The 16,088-nt window shown below is 51.6% G+C and overlaps 6 protein-coding genes across 6 annotated transcripts; 1 reads left to right on the top strand and 5 right to left on the bottom strand.

The window, feature by feature from the left end:
• Positions 1-173: 173 nt before the first annotated feature.
• On the bottom strand, positions 174-2,509 carry NECHADRAFT_46163 (uncharacterized protein; the record flags this gene model as incomplete). Its single annotated transcript, XM_003047089.1, has 5 exons — positions 174-627; positions 686-1,039; positions 1,094-1,425; positions 1,485-1,788; positions 1,851-2,509. The coding sequence occupies 5 exons, from the start codon at positions 2,507-2,509 to the stop codon at positions 174-176; spliced, it is 2,103 nt and encodes a 700-aa protein (XP_003047135.1).
• A 1,214-nt stretch (positions 2,510-3,723) lies between these two features.
• Positions 3,724-4,501, bottom strand: NECHADRAFT_83491 (uncharacterized protein; the record flags this gene model as incomplete). The annotated part of the gene is made up of 2 exons (XM_003047090.1): positions 3,724-4,338; positions 4,415-4,501. 2 exons carry the CDS (start codon positions 4,499-4,501, stop codon positions 3,724-3,726), a joined length of 702 nt encoding a protein of 233 aa, XP_003047136.1.
• Positions 4,502-5,998: 1,497 nt separating this feature from the next.
• NECHADRAFT_7144 (uncharacterized protein) lies at positions 5,999-6,707 on the bottom strand (the record flags this gene model as incomplete). Its single annotated transcript, XM_003047091.1, has 3 exons — positions 5,999-6,213; positions 6,285-6,474; positions 6,528-6,707. Coding segments are annotated over 3 exons (585 nt in total), but the record flags the coding sequence as incomplete, so codon positions are not given.
• Positions 6,708-7,612: 905 nt separating this feature from the next.
• Positions 7,613-8,836, top strand: NECHADRAFT_46394 (uncharacterized protein; the record flags this gene model as incomplete). Its single annotated transcript, XM_003046927.1, has 4 exons — positions 7,613-7,865; positions 7,919-8,293; positions 8,347-8,469; positions 8,532-8,836. 4 exons carry the CDS (start codon positions 7,613-7,615, stop codon positions 8,834-8,836), a joined length of 1,056 nt encoding a protein of 351 aa, XP_003046973.1.
• Positions 8,837-9,730: 894 nt separating this feature from the next.
• On the bottom strand, positions 9,731-12,707 carry NECHADRAFT_83494 (uncharacterized protein; the record flags this gene model as incomplete). The annotated part of the gene is made up of 3 exons (XM_003047092.1): positions 9,731-11,981; positions 12,182-12,606; positions 12,657-12,707. 3 exons carry the CDS (start codon positions 12,705-12,707, stop codon positions 9,731-9,733), a joined length of 2,727 nt encoding a protein of 908 aa, XP_003047138.1.
• Positions 12,708-13,790: 1,083 nt separating this feature from the next.
• Positions 13,791-15,386, bottom strand: NECHADRAFT_83495 (uncharacterized protein; the record flags this gene model as incomplete). Its single annotated transcript, XM_003047093.1, has 3 exons — positions 13,791-14,300; positions 14,350-14,545; positions 14,596-15,386. The coding sequence occupies 3 exons, from the start codon at positions 15,384-15,386 to the stop codon at positions 13,791-13,793; spliced, it is 1,497 nt and encodes a 498-aa protein (XP_003047139.1).
• Between the last annotated feature and the right edge of the window lie 702 nt (positions 15,387-16,088).

Raw genomic sequence — 16,088 nt, forward strand, 5'->3', positions numbered from 1 at the left:
CAAGGGCCGCAAGTTCACAGCCATCATGAATAGCTTCAGGGTCAACGTGAACGCTACACCACCATTAACGTCATGCAAGAGCCTGTTGTCTGCGAGATCGACAGACTGAACACAGAGATGAGACACTGACCATCGCCGCTCTTTTAAAACGAGATTAACAGCTCATTTGATCCTCATGGACCATCAGTACCTGTGAAGGAATAGCCCTCTAAATTAATTACATCTTGTTCCGCCAGCCCCATGAGGTCTTGGCTTCCCGATATCCAGCTGGCCAAATCCGCGGTTTGGAAATCATCGAGCGCAGGAAGATCAACTCCTCCCAGATCAGCTACACCCTCCCGGTCCATCGAAACCAATCCTAGCTGGTCCAGGTATGCATCGAACCTGTCCCCAAGGACCTTGAACTGATTCTCCTGCTTCCGCGTCTTGATATCAACGTAGAGCCTTGTTATTCTGCACAAGACCTCACACAGTCGCCATACCTTCTGGATCGTCTCAGAAGACTTGGCACAGCCTTCCAGCGACGCACCGACCGCGTGGAGAAGCTGGAGGTCTTCGACCGAGAGAGTCTCGATGACGTAGCCGAAAAGGACGAAGATGGGGGTAAAATGGGTGAGTGCCAAGTTCCTAGACAAAATGTTAGCCATAGGGGATAACGTATTCATACTATTGGTGCTAGACATACCAATGAATGTATATCGACCTGGCTGAGATGTCGCTGTTGATGGTTGCCATACACTTCAGATGGCTCTGCATGGCGCTTCTCGCTGCATTCACACACTCGTCGCAGAACCTACTCTTCGATCCTAAAGGCGGGGGGATCGCCCGGTAGATGAGTGTCATGGTTGACAAGAGCTGAACCTCGTCTCCCTTGGTGTACATTGGTATTAGGGATGATGCCGCTGTCCCCTCAAGTGACCTGGCCATTACTGCTCGGTGGTGTTCAGCCTCCAGCTCCAGCCGACGGCACTCCGCTCCCAGTACACGAGCGCGCTCAGCCAATTGGGACCGTGGCAGTGCAATGGCAGCCGGACTGTATCTGCTAGCCACCATTAGCTACAGCTTGTCTTGTTGTAGGCTAGCTAGGACGGACAATTTCTCGTAGACCTGGCCTTGTACTGCTGCCATCTTCAACCACATCAGAGCCACACCGGACATCTCAAGGCCCATTGGTCCCTCAAAGCTAAAGGCTCGAGGGATGCTGATGTCATAGTCCTGGATCATAGGGGCGCGATGAAGCCGTAGTGCGAGCGCCCTGTCGTTTATGTACGTCTGCCAGAACACTGCCGATTTGAGCTTCGCGGCCGGGGTCTCGGAGGCCGACTGTTTGTGGCGGTGGAAGCCAGCTATCTGGCAAATGTTGGCAGCTGCCGAGTTTAGAAACCAGGCGACCGTTGGCCTCGACATGTGAACAGCATACAGAGTCTATATCGGTCAGTAGGCAAGGGCCAGTTTGATGGCAGGGAAGCATCATGTTAGCTTACCCCTAGCAAGAGAGCCTGAACAGTCTCAATCCTGGGCGACGCAAAAACCAACGCATTGGCGAGCGATGTCTCGAGGTTGATGCGGCAGATCTGCACGTATGAAGCGAACTCTTCCTTGGTGCCCTTGGCTGAGACGAGGATGTGCTGCTCCAGAAATAGGTAGTATAGACCAGCGATAACGATTGTGTAGGTCGTGTGAGATACATCTTGGGCAGGAAAGTAGACTGTCTGGCAGAGTTTCATAAAATCGCGAATGCCCACGTAGGAAGTGATGATGGTGAAAAGGCCCGGGGGTGAAGCTAGGCTTTCGTGTTAGCGATGATGCCTAAAGATGTGTATATAGACGAGATGTAGCATTATTCCAACATGCCTTGGGCATATTTGAGTAGGCCAACCACAACGTTTACAGGCGGCAGGGGCAGTTGTCCAAGCCCGCCCGCAGGCAAGCGTTGCTGTAGCGGAAAGCGAGGTCTGCTGCGAATGGACTGGCGATTCTGTAGTTCCACGAGCAGCTTCAGATTAAGCAATGCATCGTGAAGGTCGGGATCTGCATTATCGATCGTGATGCTACTGATGGCGTGTTCAAGGTCCTCGCCAGTGCCGGTAGCCTGGTCAACGATGGCAGAGTCGTGCCTGAATGCCGACTCTTCGTCTTCGGAATCTTGGTCGTCGACGACCGACGCGCCAATGGCGAGGTACTGCTGGGGAGTTGTATACTGCGGCGGGCTGCTGCTGCTGTGAGATGAAGCGGACCGCTGGGAAACGTCTCGGAGGATCCCTTCGATATTCGACAGGCGGAGTCCGATCTCGTCGATCTTGAGCTCGCTGTAGACGTTAACGATTAGCAAAGAGGCCCTAATCCACCAATGCCCACGACCAAGTGGCCATGGCGTATACTTGGAGGGTGATGTCGGTGAAATAAAAAAGCTAGCTAGCTTACTTTTGCGTCGAAACAGCGACTCTCTGTCGAGGTTTTCGAGGCTTTCGGAGAAAGCTCCCTCGAATGCATGATCGGTCGGCGACATGGCAGTTTGAACAAGGTATTTCTTTATCGCATCGGATCTGCACAGACAGCTCGATATTGGTTAACGATTCTCGTCTTCTGGATTTGTTGCTCCTTTTGCAGAAAGCAAGACAAAGATCGGCTCACCTTGCGTACATGACATTGATCACACTGTAAACAAGAAGGAAAGATGTCAGCCTTTCTATGTCTTCAAAAGGGGAGTGCTTTTTACGGCAACAAGACTGGACGGCTTTTCCCCAACGAGAGTTACACGTCAAGTATTAATGTATCATCTAGAGTATAATTCCACTTACGGCTTTTTGCCTCGAATCATGGGCGCCGATGGCTTCCTTGTCGGCTTCGTTCTTGGGGCTGATATCCTGTTGATCCATGAAGTTGCTGAGTCTCTACCATGTGGTGAGGGGGAAAGATGAAAGGTGGTGGGGACGGAGGCAGATGGGCAGACTTGAAGCAATGAGCAACGAATAAGAGTCTTTATAGTTTCCTGGCGGAACGGTCATATTGCAGTAGGCTGCCGGCATCAACAGACCTTGTGAATAGCTTAATTCGAAGTGCTTTTTCCCTTTCCCCGTGCCTGGTGTCTCGACTGCGTCGGCCGACTACGCATGGCCGCTACCGAACGTGATTACTTTTACGGAGCCTGTCCCGGTCTTAGTGCGAAGCTTATTTGTCTGAGAACCTCCTCCCGTGGATTTTGTGGTCTGGACCACAATTACATTGGGCTAACAGCCCCCTAGCGTCACAAAGGGTCCTGACACGCAACTGGAAGCCAAGGATGGGGAAAGAGCTTGGTCTAAAGGTAACTTGAAACATGTCCTGAGGGCTCAGACATGAGTTCAACCCCTGAACGGGTCAAAGCCAAACATGTTCAACTCCTCACGGGAACTGGTTGTGGGCTGATGAGGTTCAGACCCGTGATGAAAGGAGTATGGTCTTGGACACAAAGCATCATGCAGGCTAATGTTACCAAGGTACATTGCGCGACTACGCCGCCAGTTTGAGTCCAGACACGTTGGTGTGTGACAGCTCTTGATTAGAATTCCTGGGGCTAGGTACAGTCCATTGCGGCGTCGCTAGGTATTTCCTCGGCACATGCCTCCTGCTACTCAAAACAGAGAAATATGGTAAGGAGACGTGGGCAAATGCCTCCCTATTCCCTAAGAAGCCCAAGGGTGATAGCGCGGGGTCATGGCGTAAAGTTGGAAGAAACCAAAATTAAACACCTAATGCCTTGGCCAGCTCAAGACCGACATCATAAGCTGAAGCTGGGTTCTGCCCTGTGATAAGCTTGCCGTCCACGATCACCTTCTTCCCAAGTGGACCGTCATCAGCCTTGGAATACTTGCCGCCGCTTCTCTCGTTCAACAAGCCCTCTAGCGAAAAGCCCACGTCCTCATCGAAACCAAACATCTCTTCACCAACGTCATCGAATCCCGTGACCTCGCGCCCCTGAATTATATATTCGCCGTCGGCAGTCTTGGCGTTGACCAAAGCCGCGGGCCCGTGGCAGACGGCCGCGATGACCTTGTCCTCGGCGTGAAGGTCGCGGAGGATACGAAGGGAGTCGGGATTCGAGATGAGGTCGAACATGGGGCCGTGGCCACCCGGATAGAAGACGGCGTCGAATTCGGAGGTACGGTCTGCCACTTCGGAGAGTCTCCGTGTCTCCCTCCAGGTGGACGAGTGGTTATCATGGAAGTCCTTGCAGACGGGATCTTCCATGGACATTTCGACCGAGACTTGATCAAGTGGTGCCTCTCCGCCCATTGGGGAGGCGAAGGTGAAGTCTGCTTTGCCGTGGAGGACGTGGAAAGGGTGAGCGAGCTCGGACTGAGATGAAAAAACACTTGTTAGTTGTGACTACTTGAGAATGCACCGCCATTCCCCAGCGTGCGGGGTTCCTCACCAAATACCAGCCGATGGGCTTTCCGTTCGTCGGCACCTTGTCGGTTGATGTAAGAACAACAAGAATTCTAGGCTTGGAGGCCGCCATTGTCCCGAATCCGCGAGTAAGTCTGGTGTGTGAAGGTAGTTTGATGGTTGAGAAACGAGATGGGAGAAGGTTGGGTGTTCAGAGAGTGGCTAGGATGAATCAAGGTAGGGATTCGTCCCTCCTTTATTGTGATCGTCTAACTCAAGCGGATTAACGGAACCCTTCCATAGAGTAGGTGTTTCTGTACACCCTTCCCACTTCTTGCCGATGATTAGGATGAATTATGCCATCTTGTTTGGTAATCAACCCAGCAGCCATTGCTCCGGTCTCTTGAGTTTCTTCTTTCCTAGCCATCCTTGATGGAGATGTTCCGGGATCTCCAACCATAGAGGACACCGCAGTAGGTCCTGGGGTACCCGCACATGTACATCTACACCACCCATTTGACGCCCTCTGCCATATTACCAATCGATTTACACAGCTTCAATCATTGTAGAACTCTTAAGCATCCCGTATATTGGAGTATGTTACCTTGCGAATCTGTTCGCAGCTGATGGATGTGCTGACATAGCACGCGTACGTATTTGCCTCGAATCATACGCGTAAAGGAAAGCTGGGATGTCTGTGGAGTTCATACTAAGTTGGTAATGCCCGGGTGGGATAGGCCGACTGTCCCATCCTCTCATCACCAATGGGAGAGGTTGAATCCAGCTCGTCCGTTGAGCTTAAATCCGACCGTACAATGGGAAGACAGCCGCGCGGTAAGGCCATCGGCGGATGCCAAGACACCGAGCGTCTCCCCAAGGGTCCGTGCTCTTTAGCTTGTGTTTAAAAAAGATCCAAGCTCTTCCTCGCTTCCGGCATTGGCTAGTTAGTGTTTGGCAACAGGGGTAGGCCGCCTCCACAACACCACGCCTTACAACACCACGCCTGGGGTTTCGACTAAGGTCTTCGTAATGGTAGGTATAGATGCCGTGGAATGTCTACTTGCAGGGCACTTTATGGTTGCTCATCTAGTGTCCGTAAAGACCGATATCTCCGCATTACCAATCTATGCTAGCCACGGCCGCTCTCAACTCGTCATGGGAAAGCCTGGCTGGCTCTCTGCAGTGAAACTCAGCCGCGACGGAATGTCAGTATAAATGAACAGACAGAAAGCACTAGATACGCTTCCAATTCGATCATTACTCTTTAACACACAACATTTCTGCATACGACGTGAGCTCCGCACAAGTGAAACCATTCCTACAGGAGCATTCACTTGCCTCTCGCCTCTCTCTCTCTCTCTCTCCATCGCATCCCATCATGCCTGAGCTTGCCGGACGCCAAGTTGGCCCCCGAGGCTATGGCCTGATGAACCTCACCTGGCGAAAAGACCCCATCGCCCACGACCAAGCTTTCGAGGCCTTGAGAGCTGCCATCGATGGCAACATGACCTTTTGGAATGGGGGCGAATTCTACGGCACCCCTGAGAACAATAGCGTGACCCTCCTGGCGGCATACTTTGACAAGTACCCCGAGGACGCCGACAAGATTGCCATAAGCATCAAGGGCGGTGATATCGAAGACGGGGATGGGCGCTCTGTCAGGCATCGGCAGCGCCAGAGTCCAGACGTTTTCGGGTGGATCAGCACGCAGCCATTGACCAGGCATGTTGGACATGTAGAAGCCTGGCATGAAAAAGGCCGCTGGAATGCCTAGAGCACGGATATACTCCTCAACGGCGGCCTTGCCGTCGAAGTGGTAGACATGCGGAAGCTTGCCATTCGTTACTGCGTACGCCCGTGTTAGCTCTTCGGGAGGGACATTTTACCAGGCAAACTCCCTGTGACATTGGACTTACGTTTCTTCACATCGTAGAGCGAGCTCCAAATGAAAAGCTTGATGCCAGCCGCCTTGGCGGCATCAACAATGGCTTTCCCCTGTCTGACTTCAAGTTCGGCGTCCATCGCCTCCCAGTAATTCGTGACGGCAAAGACGGCCTCAGCGCCTGATACGACCTTGTCCAGTGTGTGCCTGTCCGAAAGGTCGGCCTAGTCAACAGTATTCAGTCCCATGCTTCTCCAACTTGCAAGAACTCACCTACCTGGACGACCTCGGCACCGAGGGCTGCGAGCCTCTTGGCAGAGTCCTTGTTCACATCTCGTGTCACAGCACGAACTGACCACTCTCCTGAAAGCCTAGCATCGTTCAAGAAGGTGGCAACCACTGAGCCGCCCTGCTGGCCCGTGGCTCCAAACACAGTGATGATCTTCTTGCCGGTCATTGTTGAGCTTTCGGCTAGACTTTGGGTACGTTGATCGCGTGGGAACGAGGACTGAATAACTTATTGCTAGAAAGGGCGGGAATGTGATGAGTAGAATGTGTGGTCCAACACTGAGGAAGTCCCGAGGCAGCAGGACCTTTTGTATCCTCCAAGCCATGCATCTGAACCACTTCCATAGCCATTTCAGGAAGGCAGAATCGTTCTTGCCGTTCTTGCTAAGCACACACCGTATTGAGTTGCGTAAGTATTAGATATCCGGAGCGAGAGTGGGATACTCGTCGTCGCATGATATGAATGCCCCCGCGCGGGTAAGTAGTCAGCGGTAGCTCGAAAGAGTTCCCTCGCCACTTGGTAATCACAACTCCTGCTGGTATGGCGCACAGACTAGCCAGACCGCAAGGGTCATGTGTCCCAGATACAGTTTGTGTTATTCAAGTACAACACTTACAACGGCAGTCTGGGCGACTTCCAGAAAGGGCTGGGTAGTACTCGAGCGACCATGGACTCGCAGCTCGGCCCTTGATTCAAATCCGATGCTCCGTTTTTGCTTGCTAAACTCTTGCTAATCACCGCAAGTCTCTTAGCCCGCAAAACAGGTTGCCCGATAAGTCAGTTGATCGCCACATGGAGAGTGACTTCAATCCTCCGCACGGAGTGCGAGATAGTGGACCTGGCGACAATTGTCAGCGCCTGAGAAGCCCAAACTCCGTTCTCCTATTCATGGGAGTTTACTCTCTCTAGCGAGGGGTTGATCTCGTATTTAAGACAGTGAAAATCCCACGGCATATATCATGTCTTCAAGGTTAGACATCTCATCCCTTCATTCCACCCTTCGCCAGGTCAACTCATCACAGATTCAGCACCATCACCACCAGTATTTCCAGACCTATCGCTAGCCGAACACCATGGTGCCGTCAGACAACTTCGTCATTCCCAAAGGGTCCACCGTCATGGTGACAGGTGTCAACGGTTTCATCGGCTCCCATGTCGCAGACCAGTTCCTCCAATTCGGCTTCAAGGTCCGCGGCACCGTCCGTGACACGGCGAAGAACACTTGGGTCAGCAATCTTTTTGAAAAGAAATATGGAAAAGGCAGCTTCGAGCTAGTCTCTGTTCCCAACATGACGGTCGACGGAGCCTTGGACGAGGGTGTTAAGGGTAAGATCCCCGTACTTCAATCATCAAGACTACCTCTTTTGACATCCTCCTAGGAGTTTCAGCCCTTATCCATGTTGCGACTGTCGTCAACCTCAGCCCAGACCCTAACCAGGTTATCCCAACTGCTATTGACGGCGCGGTTAACGCAATCAAGTCCGCCTACAAGGAGCCTAGCGTTAGGCGCTTTGTGTTGACATCATCGACTGCAACGTTAATGCCAGTAAACCCTGAGAAGCGGCAAGATGGCCTGGTAATCACCCACGACACCTGGAGTGAAGATGCTGTTGAGCTGGCATGGGCACCACCACCCTACGCTCCAGAGCGCAGCTTGCCCGTATATGCAGCCAGCAAAATCGAGCAGGAGAGGGCGATCTGGAAGTTTTACGACGAGAACAAGGACAAGCGGCCGGACATGGTGGTTAATACAGGTAAGCTCCCAGTAACGCGGTATGTGTGTGATCAACTCGGTAACAAAAGGAAGTCCTTCCCAATCTAAACCTAGGGAAAAGCCTCGACCTCGTCCACCAGGGACACGCATCAACCTCTTGCGTACCTGTTGCCTTGTGGGCCGGAGAAAAAGTCCCGGACTGGATCGACGATCCCAGTATGTCACAGATTGCAGAAAGTCCGCTCAAAATGAAGACGTAACTAACATGGTCATCATAGCATACTTCATCGACGTCCAAGACGATGCCCTTTTACACATTGCCGCAGCCGTCCTTCCCGATGTTAAGGGCGAGCGCATTTTCGGCATGGCAGAGCCGCTTAACTGGGATAAGATTCTGGCCATCTTGCGAAAGCAGAACCCTGGACGCAGGTTCTACAAGAACTTCGCCGATGGCGGGTATAGTCTCACTGTTGAGCCTAGGGACCGGGCCGAGCACTTACTGCGGGAGCTGGGACGTCCCGGATGGACTTCTTTGGAGGATAGTATTCTGGGGAATACCGAGGATCTCCGGGAGGCGTCTTGAAGGGTGATGATGCTCTAACGAAGGGATAGTCTTTCCAATGGAAGGCGTGCGCGGCGAGTCTCGTCTTCCTACCCCCATGTGGGCTCAGGGGAGCAGGTTGTGTGTCTCCGCCACATAGCTCAGCCGGTGTGCTATTGTGGCATCTATGATCTTGCCTATGGTGATGTTCAATAACCACATCGGCCGCCAAGACCCAGGAATGGCGTACCTGTCCTTTCCCTGCTTCCTCAGTACAACTGTTGTCGATTCTCTGAAGTGAAAGTGACCGACAGGCGACACTTGATCCCTGTCGCTACTAGGCAGTGCTTTGTTCGGGCCGGTATTAGGGCCGAGGCCTTGAACAGTGAGGCTTCTTGTATGGTAAGAGAGTATATACTTGGCTAAGAGGGATTCTGGTTAGCACCTAAGCCTTTGCTCCTCTCTTTCTTAATAGTAACTAGCGGTCAGGTGAAGTTTTACATTCCCAACAAATCAGAACAGCCAGTCAAAGGACTATCTACTCAATCTATAATCCCATAGAGGTCACAAAAGAAAGCTTAGGGTGAGATGAACAGAGTCTAGCATTGCGACCTAGACGCCCTCTTGTCATCAGTCATCCGCGGCGCTTTCAAACAAGGCCATCGACCATAGTAACGAAAAACACAGTCATTCATAAATCCTAGCACCAAGACCCGACACTGGAGGAAAAGGAAAGGTGGCATCTTGCACTGCGAGGCTCCTGCTACTAGGTTTCTATGGCTATAGAAGCTTAACTTAGGTTTACGGTGTTTTGCAGCATTGGGTTTTGATGCTGCCGTGTGTCTTTAAGTGTGTTTTTGATCATGTGGCTGACAGCGATGTCATTGAAAAACTAGAACTAGACCCGACACTGGAAACTACCATGGCCCATATCATCTACATGCGAAAAGCCCATTTAGAAACCCGTGACAACCAAGAGCCGCTTCCCTTCCTCCTACTTATTAGATCCCCCAGTCGTTCAATCTGGTCCTCCCGAAACTTCAATTTGTCGATAACCTCGGCCACACCAACAACTCTATACCCATCGTCCACTTCGAAAGTGCAAGTCACATCTGCGCCATTCTCGATCATGAGCTCCAATGCCCTCGCAATATCATCAGTGATACTCTCCGATAAAGAACCACGGCTAGCATGTCCATAGCATTCATACAAGAATAGTTCCCAGGGTGTCTTTCTGGCGTACATATTGATTCTGTAGTTGGGGTTTGCTTTCAGTTTCAGAAGATGTTCCAGAATACCCAGCATGGGGCCTTCCTCAGAGTTGGATAATTGAACCGGACTAGCCATTATTAGGCGAAGTGCATAGTCGAGGAGAGGGCGCCCGTCCTTGCGCAGTTGAGACTTGCCTTGATTGAGGCGGTCTTTGACATACAACTCAAGCCCAGCTTGAATGGCGGCCGCGAGGAAGGTTTTCCCTCCATTCTCGTGAAGAGATCCCCTATCCCTGAGAAAAGATTCCATTGGTTCTCTTTTTTGGTTTGTCCAGTGCTTTTCGTCGCCCTTTTGTCTTTTCGAGATTGACCGGTCCAATTCGTCCAAGATGACGAATACTTGAGAAAGCTGAGTCCGTGATCCGGAGGCTGTCTGTTCGGGTCTGATGACGGATTCCTCGATTTGCCGAGCATAGTACATTAGACTATCTGTGAGAGCAAATAGCTGATCCCTCTCTTTAAGTACCTGATTATTGATCGTTCTTAGTTTTGTGAGAGCCAGCATCATGTTGCAGAGGGCCAGGCGAGGGTCGAAGTTGCGTTGCTTTCCCTTTTTCTTTGCTTCCTCCTTTGCTTCCTTAACCATGTCATCCAGTATGTTTGTGTTGAGGAGAAAGTCTCTAACAGTTCGGTGCAGAAAGTCGACCCGAAATCGAAAGACGAGGCCCATGTGGTCAACCTTCTCCCGAAAGTAGAGCAAGTCTCGGCATCGGCCGTCAAGGCGCTCCTTCACACTTTGACAGGTTTCCTTCACTTCATCCAGAGACCATTGCTGCGGCTTCATCTTGACCGAATAACCAGCGTCTTCAAGCTCTTGGTCAAGGAATTTGAACCCCAACAAAGGAAGCGACTGTTCGGCAGCGACGACAGTTTGAAAAATTCTCAAGGTCTGGTCCTTGTAGAAAGGATCGATGGACTTCAGCATCTGTTTGAAATACTTTTCGAGGTCGCTAGGGATATCGTCAAGTCTCTTTCGGAGCTCTGGGTAGTTGTCTGCGTGGACTAGACCCCTTGAAAGGGAGCGAATGACAAGGTAGACCCAGAGGAAAACCCCATCTGCCCTCTCGATAATGAGACCAGGTATGCTCTCACATCGTTTATACTTGCTTGCGAGTTTCTGAAACCGAGGGTTGCTACCCAGGTCATCCTCAACAAATCTTCTGATGTCTTCCCGGGTTAAGTCCTCAAGCCTGACTTGCTCCTCTTGGCCGAGTAACTCATCGAACTCAGTCCATGGCCGGCTGGAGACGCATATCTTGATCGATCGGGATGAAGCTAGCGTTTTCAGCGGGTTGATCAGCTGCTGAAAACCGCCACTGCGTTCCTTCTCTCCTCCGGTATACTCGTCCAAGCCGTCCACAAAGAAGCAAAACTTGACATCAAGGGACCTTTGAGAGGAAAGAGTCTCCATGGCCTTGTACAAGTCATCCTTATGCCACGGCTCAGAGACTGAGGGCCCGTCCACTTCGGCCCAGCGGGAGGCGCAAACCGTTTCGATAAGTGCGGGACACTCTTTCAGGACTTGACACAGGAGTGTCCGCCAAAGGCCTAGTAGATCTTTCTGCATTGGGGTACCAGCAATCCAGAAGAAATGGCCTGCGATGACCACTGTGTCTTTGCCGCCCCATGATTGGAGTCTCTTCTTAGTGTTGTCATGTGTGGCCAAGAACTTCATCAGTGTTGACTTGCCACTACCCGGCTTCCCCTTGATCCAAAAGAGGTCGGTGTCATCCATAAGCCACTGGGAAAATGGTGTGTCCTCAGACGCCAGAATCCATTCGAACGTGTTCTTGTGGTGGTCCTTGATTTCAGTTTGACGGTCCTTGATCTTGTCGAAGTAGAGGCTCTGAAGTATTGTCTGTTGTCTCTTGACGTGGGGAACTTCCGTTGCCAACTTCTCAAGCTGAGCGACAAGTCTGGAGACTGCATTTTGTTCAGTTCTCTGAATATTTCCCAAAGTGGTCTGAACCTTGTTCAGCTCTGCCATTGTCTTAGCTTCCAGTATTTGGTTATGTAGCTTCAGTTAGTGCACGATGCTGAGAATAGACGATTGATCCTTCCTGGGATGAATTAACCTGCTTGCCTTTGGTATCTTGATTGTATTCTTTTGACTTACTTTGAAGCGGTTACCAGATGCAGGGTGATATCTCCCTGTAGCTTTCTGAGCCTATTCTCTTTCTTCTCACTTTCCGAACTCTTCGATAGTTGCTTTAGAGCTTTCCGAAAGCTCTCCCAGCCATGATGCTTGCCGTTGCCCACGCCAAGGCGATCCAGAGTCTCAATGAGAGAAGATGCCTCACGACTGCACGACAAGGCAATCCTATAGATTTCAGCGTCAGTTTCCTTCACATGAGGCTTTGAATCTTCCCGAATGGTATTGGCTAGGGTCCTAAGACGTCCCATGTCTGTAACAATGTCTTCATCTTCTTCACCGCGACCGGAAACAGACTGGTACTTTTCTCGGGCCGCCAAGAAGAGTTTGATGCCGACTTCGGTGAACTGGAGAATGTTGCTGGCGAGACCAATAGCGGCGAGCTCGGCCTTCGTGCTAAATCCCAATGGAATTGTCCCCAGAAGTGGATGGAACCAACGTGTATGGCCAGGCTCGTCACCTCATGATCGGGCGGGTGATCACCGGGCATAATGGATAAGACAATACCCAATTCCTGCCTTAACGGATGAAATATTACGCCGATGGTTGTCTGCACTGCTCAATGGTCAGCCTCAGATGTGGCTGTCCGGGATGTTTGACATCTCATCCCTATTTCCCCGCCCTGCGGCGTTATTCTGCTATCATTGCTTCCCATCGGGTCCCAAACATGTTCAGAGAAAAAGGTAGCACGAGAGAAGTGCGAGGATAGAATTCAGGCCCTGAGCGTACGTACTCAGAACAAAGTGTCCTAACAACCTTCCAGAATGGTTTTGCTCGCTGACTAGGAAATAGTAGCCGGGCCTCATTGACGGGCCGAACCCGGGTTTTCAAACGAAAATAGGTTAATGGCCGGCGAGCTTGAAACAGTACCGCTGTCTAGGGACGAGAGACCATGGATTCGATGGCCTGTTACGACTTTTACACTTTTGATTTACAACGATCTTCTGGCTCAGTTCCCATCAAGGGCCGGGCTGCAACTATAATAAAGAACACATTGCCAACACATCATAGCATCGTGACCCGATGCTAACTTGATTTACAAGCCTATACGATCTTCGAGCTCAGTTAACTCATCGAGGGCCGGGCTGCCTTACAAGCCTATACGTTTTTTTTGAGGGACCTCCTTGCTCTTCTCCTGAGATTCGTCTCGATGATCTCACCATTCTCACCACTTCTACTCTTTCTAATGTGCTTTGTCTTTGTTATTACCCCATGTCTTATCTTATCTGGTCATCTCCCTTCCTCTGGACACCCTCTTGATCACGGTCGTTTAGGGAGCTTGAAGGGGATCGTTAAGCAAGGGAGGTTTATGGTCTAAGCTCCCGGGTTAGCAACACAGCATTGGAAGTTAATTGGGCTTTAAATCATTATCAAAGGCTATGCTTCGACTATGCCATCTTCTCGAATCACAGGAGCGGTTGAAACGAAAAGCCAAGTTATGATATCATAACCACATCATGCGTGAATTGATTTTCATGTTACTCTACATCATACTCATTGCTTATGCAACCCCCAAACTCCAAGTCTTATACACTTCTTCGTAGCCAAATGGCTCTCATAACTTTTCCCAGCCTTACTGGCTGATACCACCGCAGGGACCGCTGTGGGAGTGGGTGTGCTCGCTAGACCTCTTGAGCATCTGAGCCTTGTCGGCGTCCCATCTTCGGGAAGCCTTGTGGACCTTGGGCAGAGTCTTGAAGCTCTTGGCGTACTTGGCGACAGAGTTGGCAATGCTCTTGGTGTTGAGGAGATAGGCCTCCCGGTTGAGGTTGGCGATATCATCACCAGCCTGGTGGTAGTTGACATCGTAGGCAACACCGGCCTCGCCACCGAATAGCTTGGCCTCCTTCTCGGTCTTGAGCTGCTCGGCACCGGTGAAGAGACCGCCGGAGGGAATGCCGTTCTCGATGAAAGCGGCGTAATCAGATCGACCGCTGAACTCAGAGGGAACATAGGGCTGGCGGTTGGTCTTGTAGAACTTCTCAAAGTCCTTCTCAATGACGTCAGAGCCAGCAGGGCCAGTGAGGTTGAAGGCGTTGCCATCACCGTCGTAGATACCATAGACGTAGTTGGGGCTGGCAATCTGATACTAGTTAGTATGGGTCTTCTCGAATAGGTGAGAGTGAACCTACCATATCAAAGTTGAGGTAAGCACGGATCTTGTTAAGCTCGGTATCAGAACCGTTGATGGACTTGATGTAGTGGTAGGATCCAAGAAGACCGAACTCCTCAGCGCTCCAGAAACCAAAGCGAACAGCGTTCTTAACGCGGAACTTGGCCAGGGCCTCAGCAACCTTCAGCACACCAATGATACCAGAACCATCGTCGCTGGGATATGGTTAGTCAATGCCACCACAGGACGTTCTCGTGACACTTACTTGATACCAGGGCCGGCAGCCACAGAGTCGGAGTGACCTCCCACAACAAGAACGTTGTTGTGGTCACCCTCCTTAGTCTCGGCAATGACATTGTAGCTGACACGGTTCTCAGTGATAGCGTTAATGTCAAGATCAACGGTAACCTCGCCAGCCTTGACCAGCTCGAGGATAGCCTGTCCCTCCTCCTGGCTGATGCCAACAATGGGCGCGTAATCGCCGAAAGCAGCGCCGAGGGTGCCAGCCAAACTGCCGGGGACGTTGTTGTACACGACAACACCGGCGGCACCGGCCTGCTTGGCATTGGTCGACTTGAGGGCAAAGGGGCACTCGCCTCGTGACACAAGCACGACGTTGTCCTTGGTCTCGGCGGGGAAATCCGCAACCTCGCATCCGAGGTTGGAGGCAACGACCAGAGGTCCCTGGACGGTACCGCCGGGGGTGTAGGTCATGATGGCGGCCTCAAAGTCCTCTCCGTTGACCTTGAGCGAAGCGGTACCCTGCGAGTAGAGCTCGGTGAAGGGCTGCTTGACCACATCATAAGTGCCGAGTTTCTTCAGGCTGTTGTAGATGTAGTCGACGGTGGCATTGTGACCACCGCTGCCAAAGGCACGGTTTCCTCCGTTGGCATCAGCAAAGTCCTGAAGCTTCTGGGATCCGGCGAGGAGTCCATCGATGTTGATGAGCTTCTGCAGCTTGAGTGAGTTGACCAGGGGCTTCTTGCTGCTGCCGGCGCTGACCAGTGAAGGCGCGGCCAAGGCGTAGAGGGAGAGCGAAAGAATAGAGGACTTCATGATGGGCTAGAGACAAGATTGAGCAGCTACCTTGAGACAAGAGAGGCAGTGATGAGCAAAAGGATTCACTCGAGCGTGAGAATAAGCCTTTTATAGGTGACGCTCTGCATTATGCAGATAGCTACAACACTCTCATCTCAACTCTCCTCGGTCAATGACCTTCTTCATTGACTGCATGGCACTTCTGCATAGCACAATATATGATTGCACCAATCACGTCAACGGCAGCGTCACGGCGACCATCCCAATGAGGCAGTTGTAGGGATGGGCGGGACGATCGTTTCTTGGCGAGCGAATCGATTCCCCGCCGCAACTGCCTCTTCCAGGAACTAGCGCCGGGCTCAGATCCCACGTCGCGTGGAACTTTTGGCGCATTCGCAAGTGTGACCTTGGTTGATAAGGGCAGGTCGCAAGGTTCTGGTGGCTAGGCGCCGAGAGATAGGCGTGCGGTGGCGGTGATGTGAGTGGCTCAATTCGTGTTAAGCATCATTGTAGGGTTATCTGTTGTCACCGCAGGGGTCTTGTCGTCACCGCGGAATGGACTGATGTAGGACCGGGTGCTCCGAGCGGAATCTTTGGAATCTTGCCAGCCACAGCATGGTTCCTTTGTTTGCACTAGACCTGTCGTATCTCGAGGCCCTAGTCACTTTAGATACGGCAAACTTTGAACACACCGACCTGCCTTGATTGTGTGGTACTTTG

The sequence above is a fragment of the Fusarium vanettenii genome (genome assembly GCF_000151355.1).
Source record: "Fusarium vanettenii 77-13-4 chromosome 8 genomic scaffold NECHAsca_17_chr8_1_0, whole genome shotgun sequence".
Lineage (NCBI taxonomy): Eukaryota > Fungi > Ascomycota > Sordariomycetes > Hypocreales > Nectriaceae > Fusarium > Fusarium vanettenii.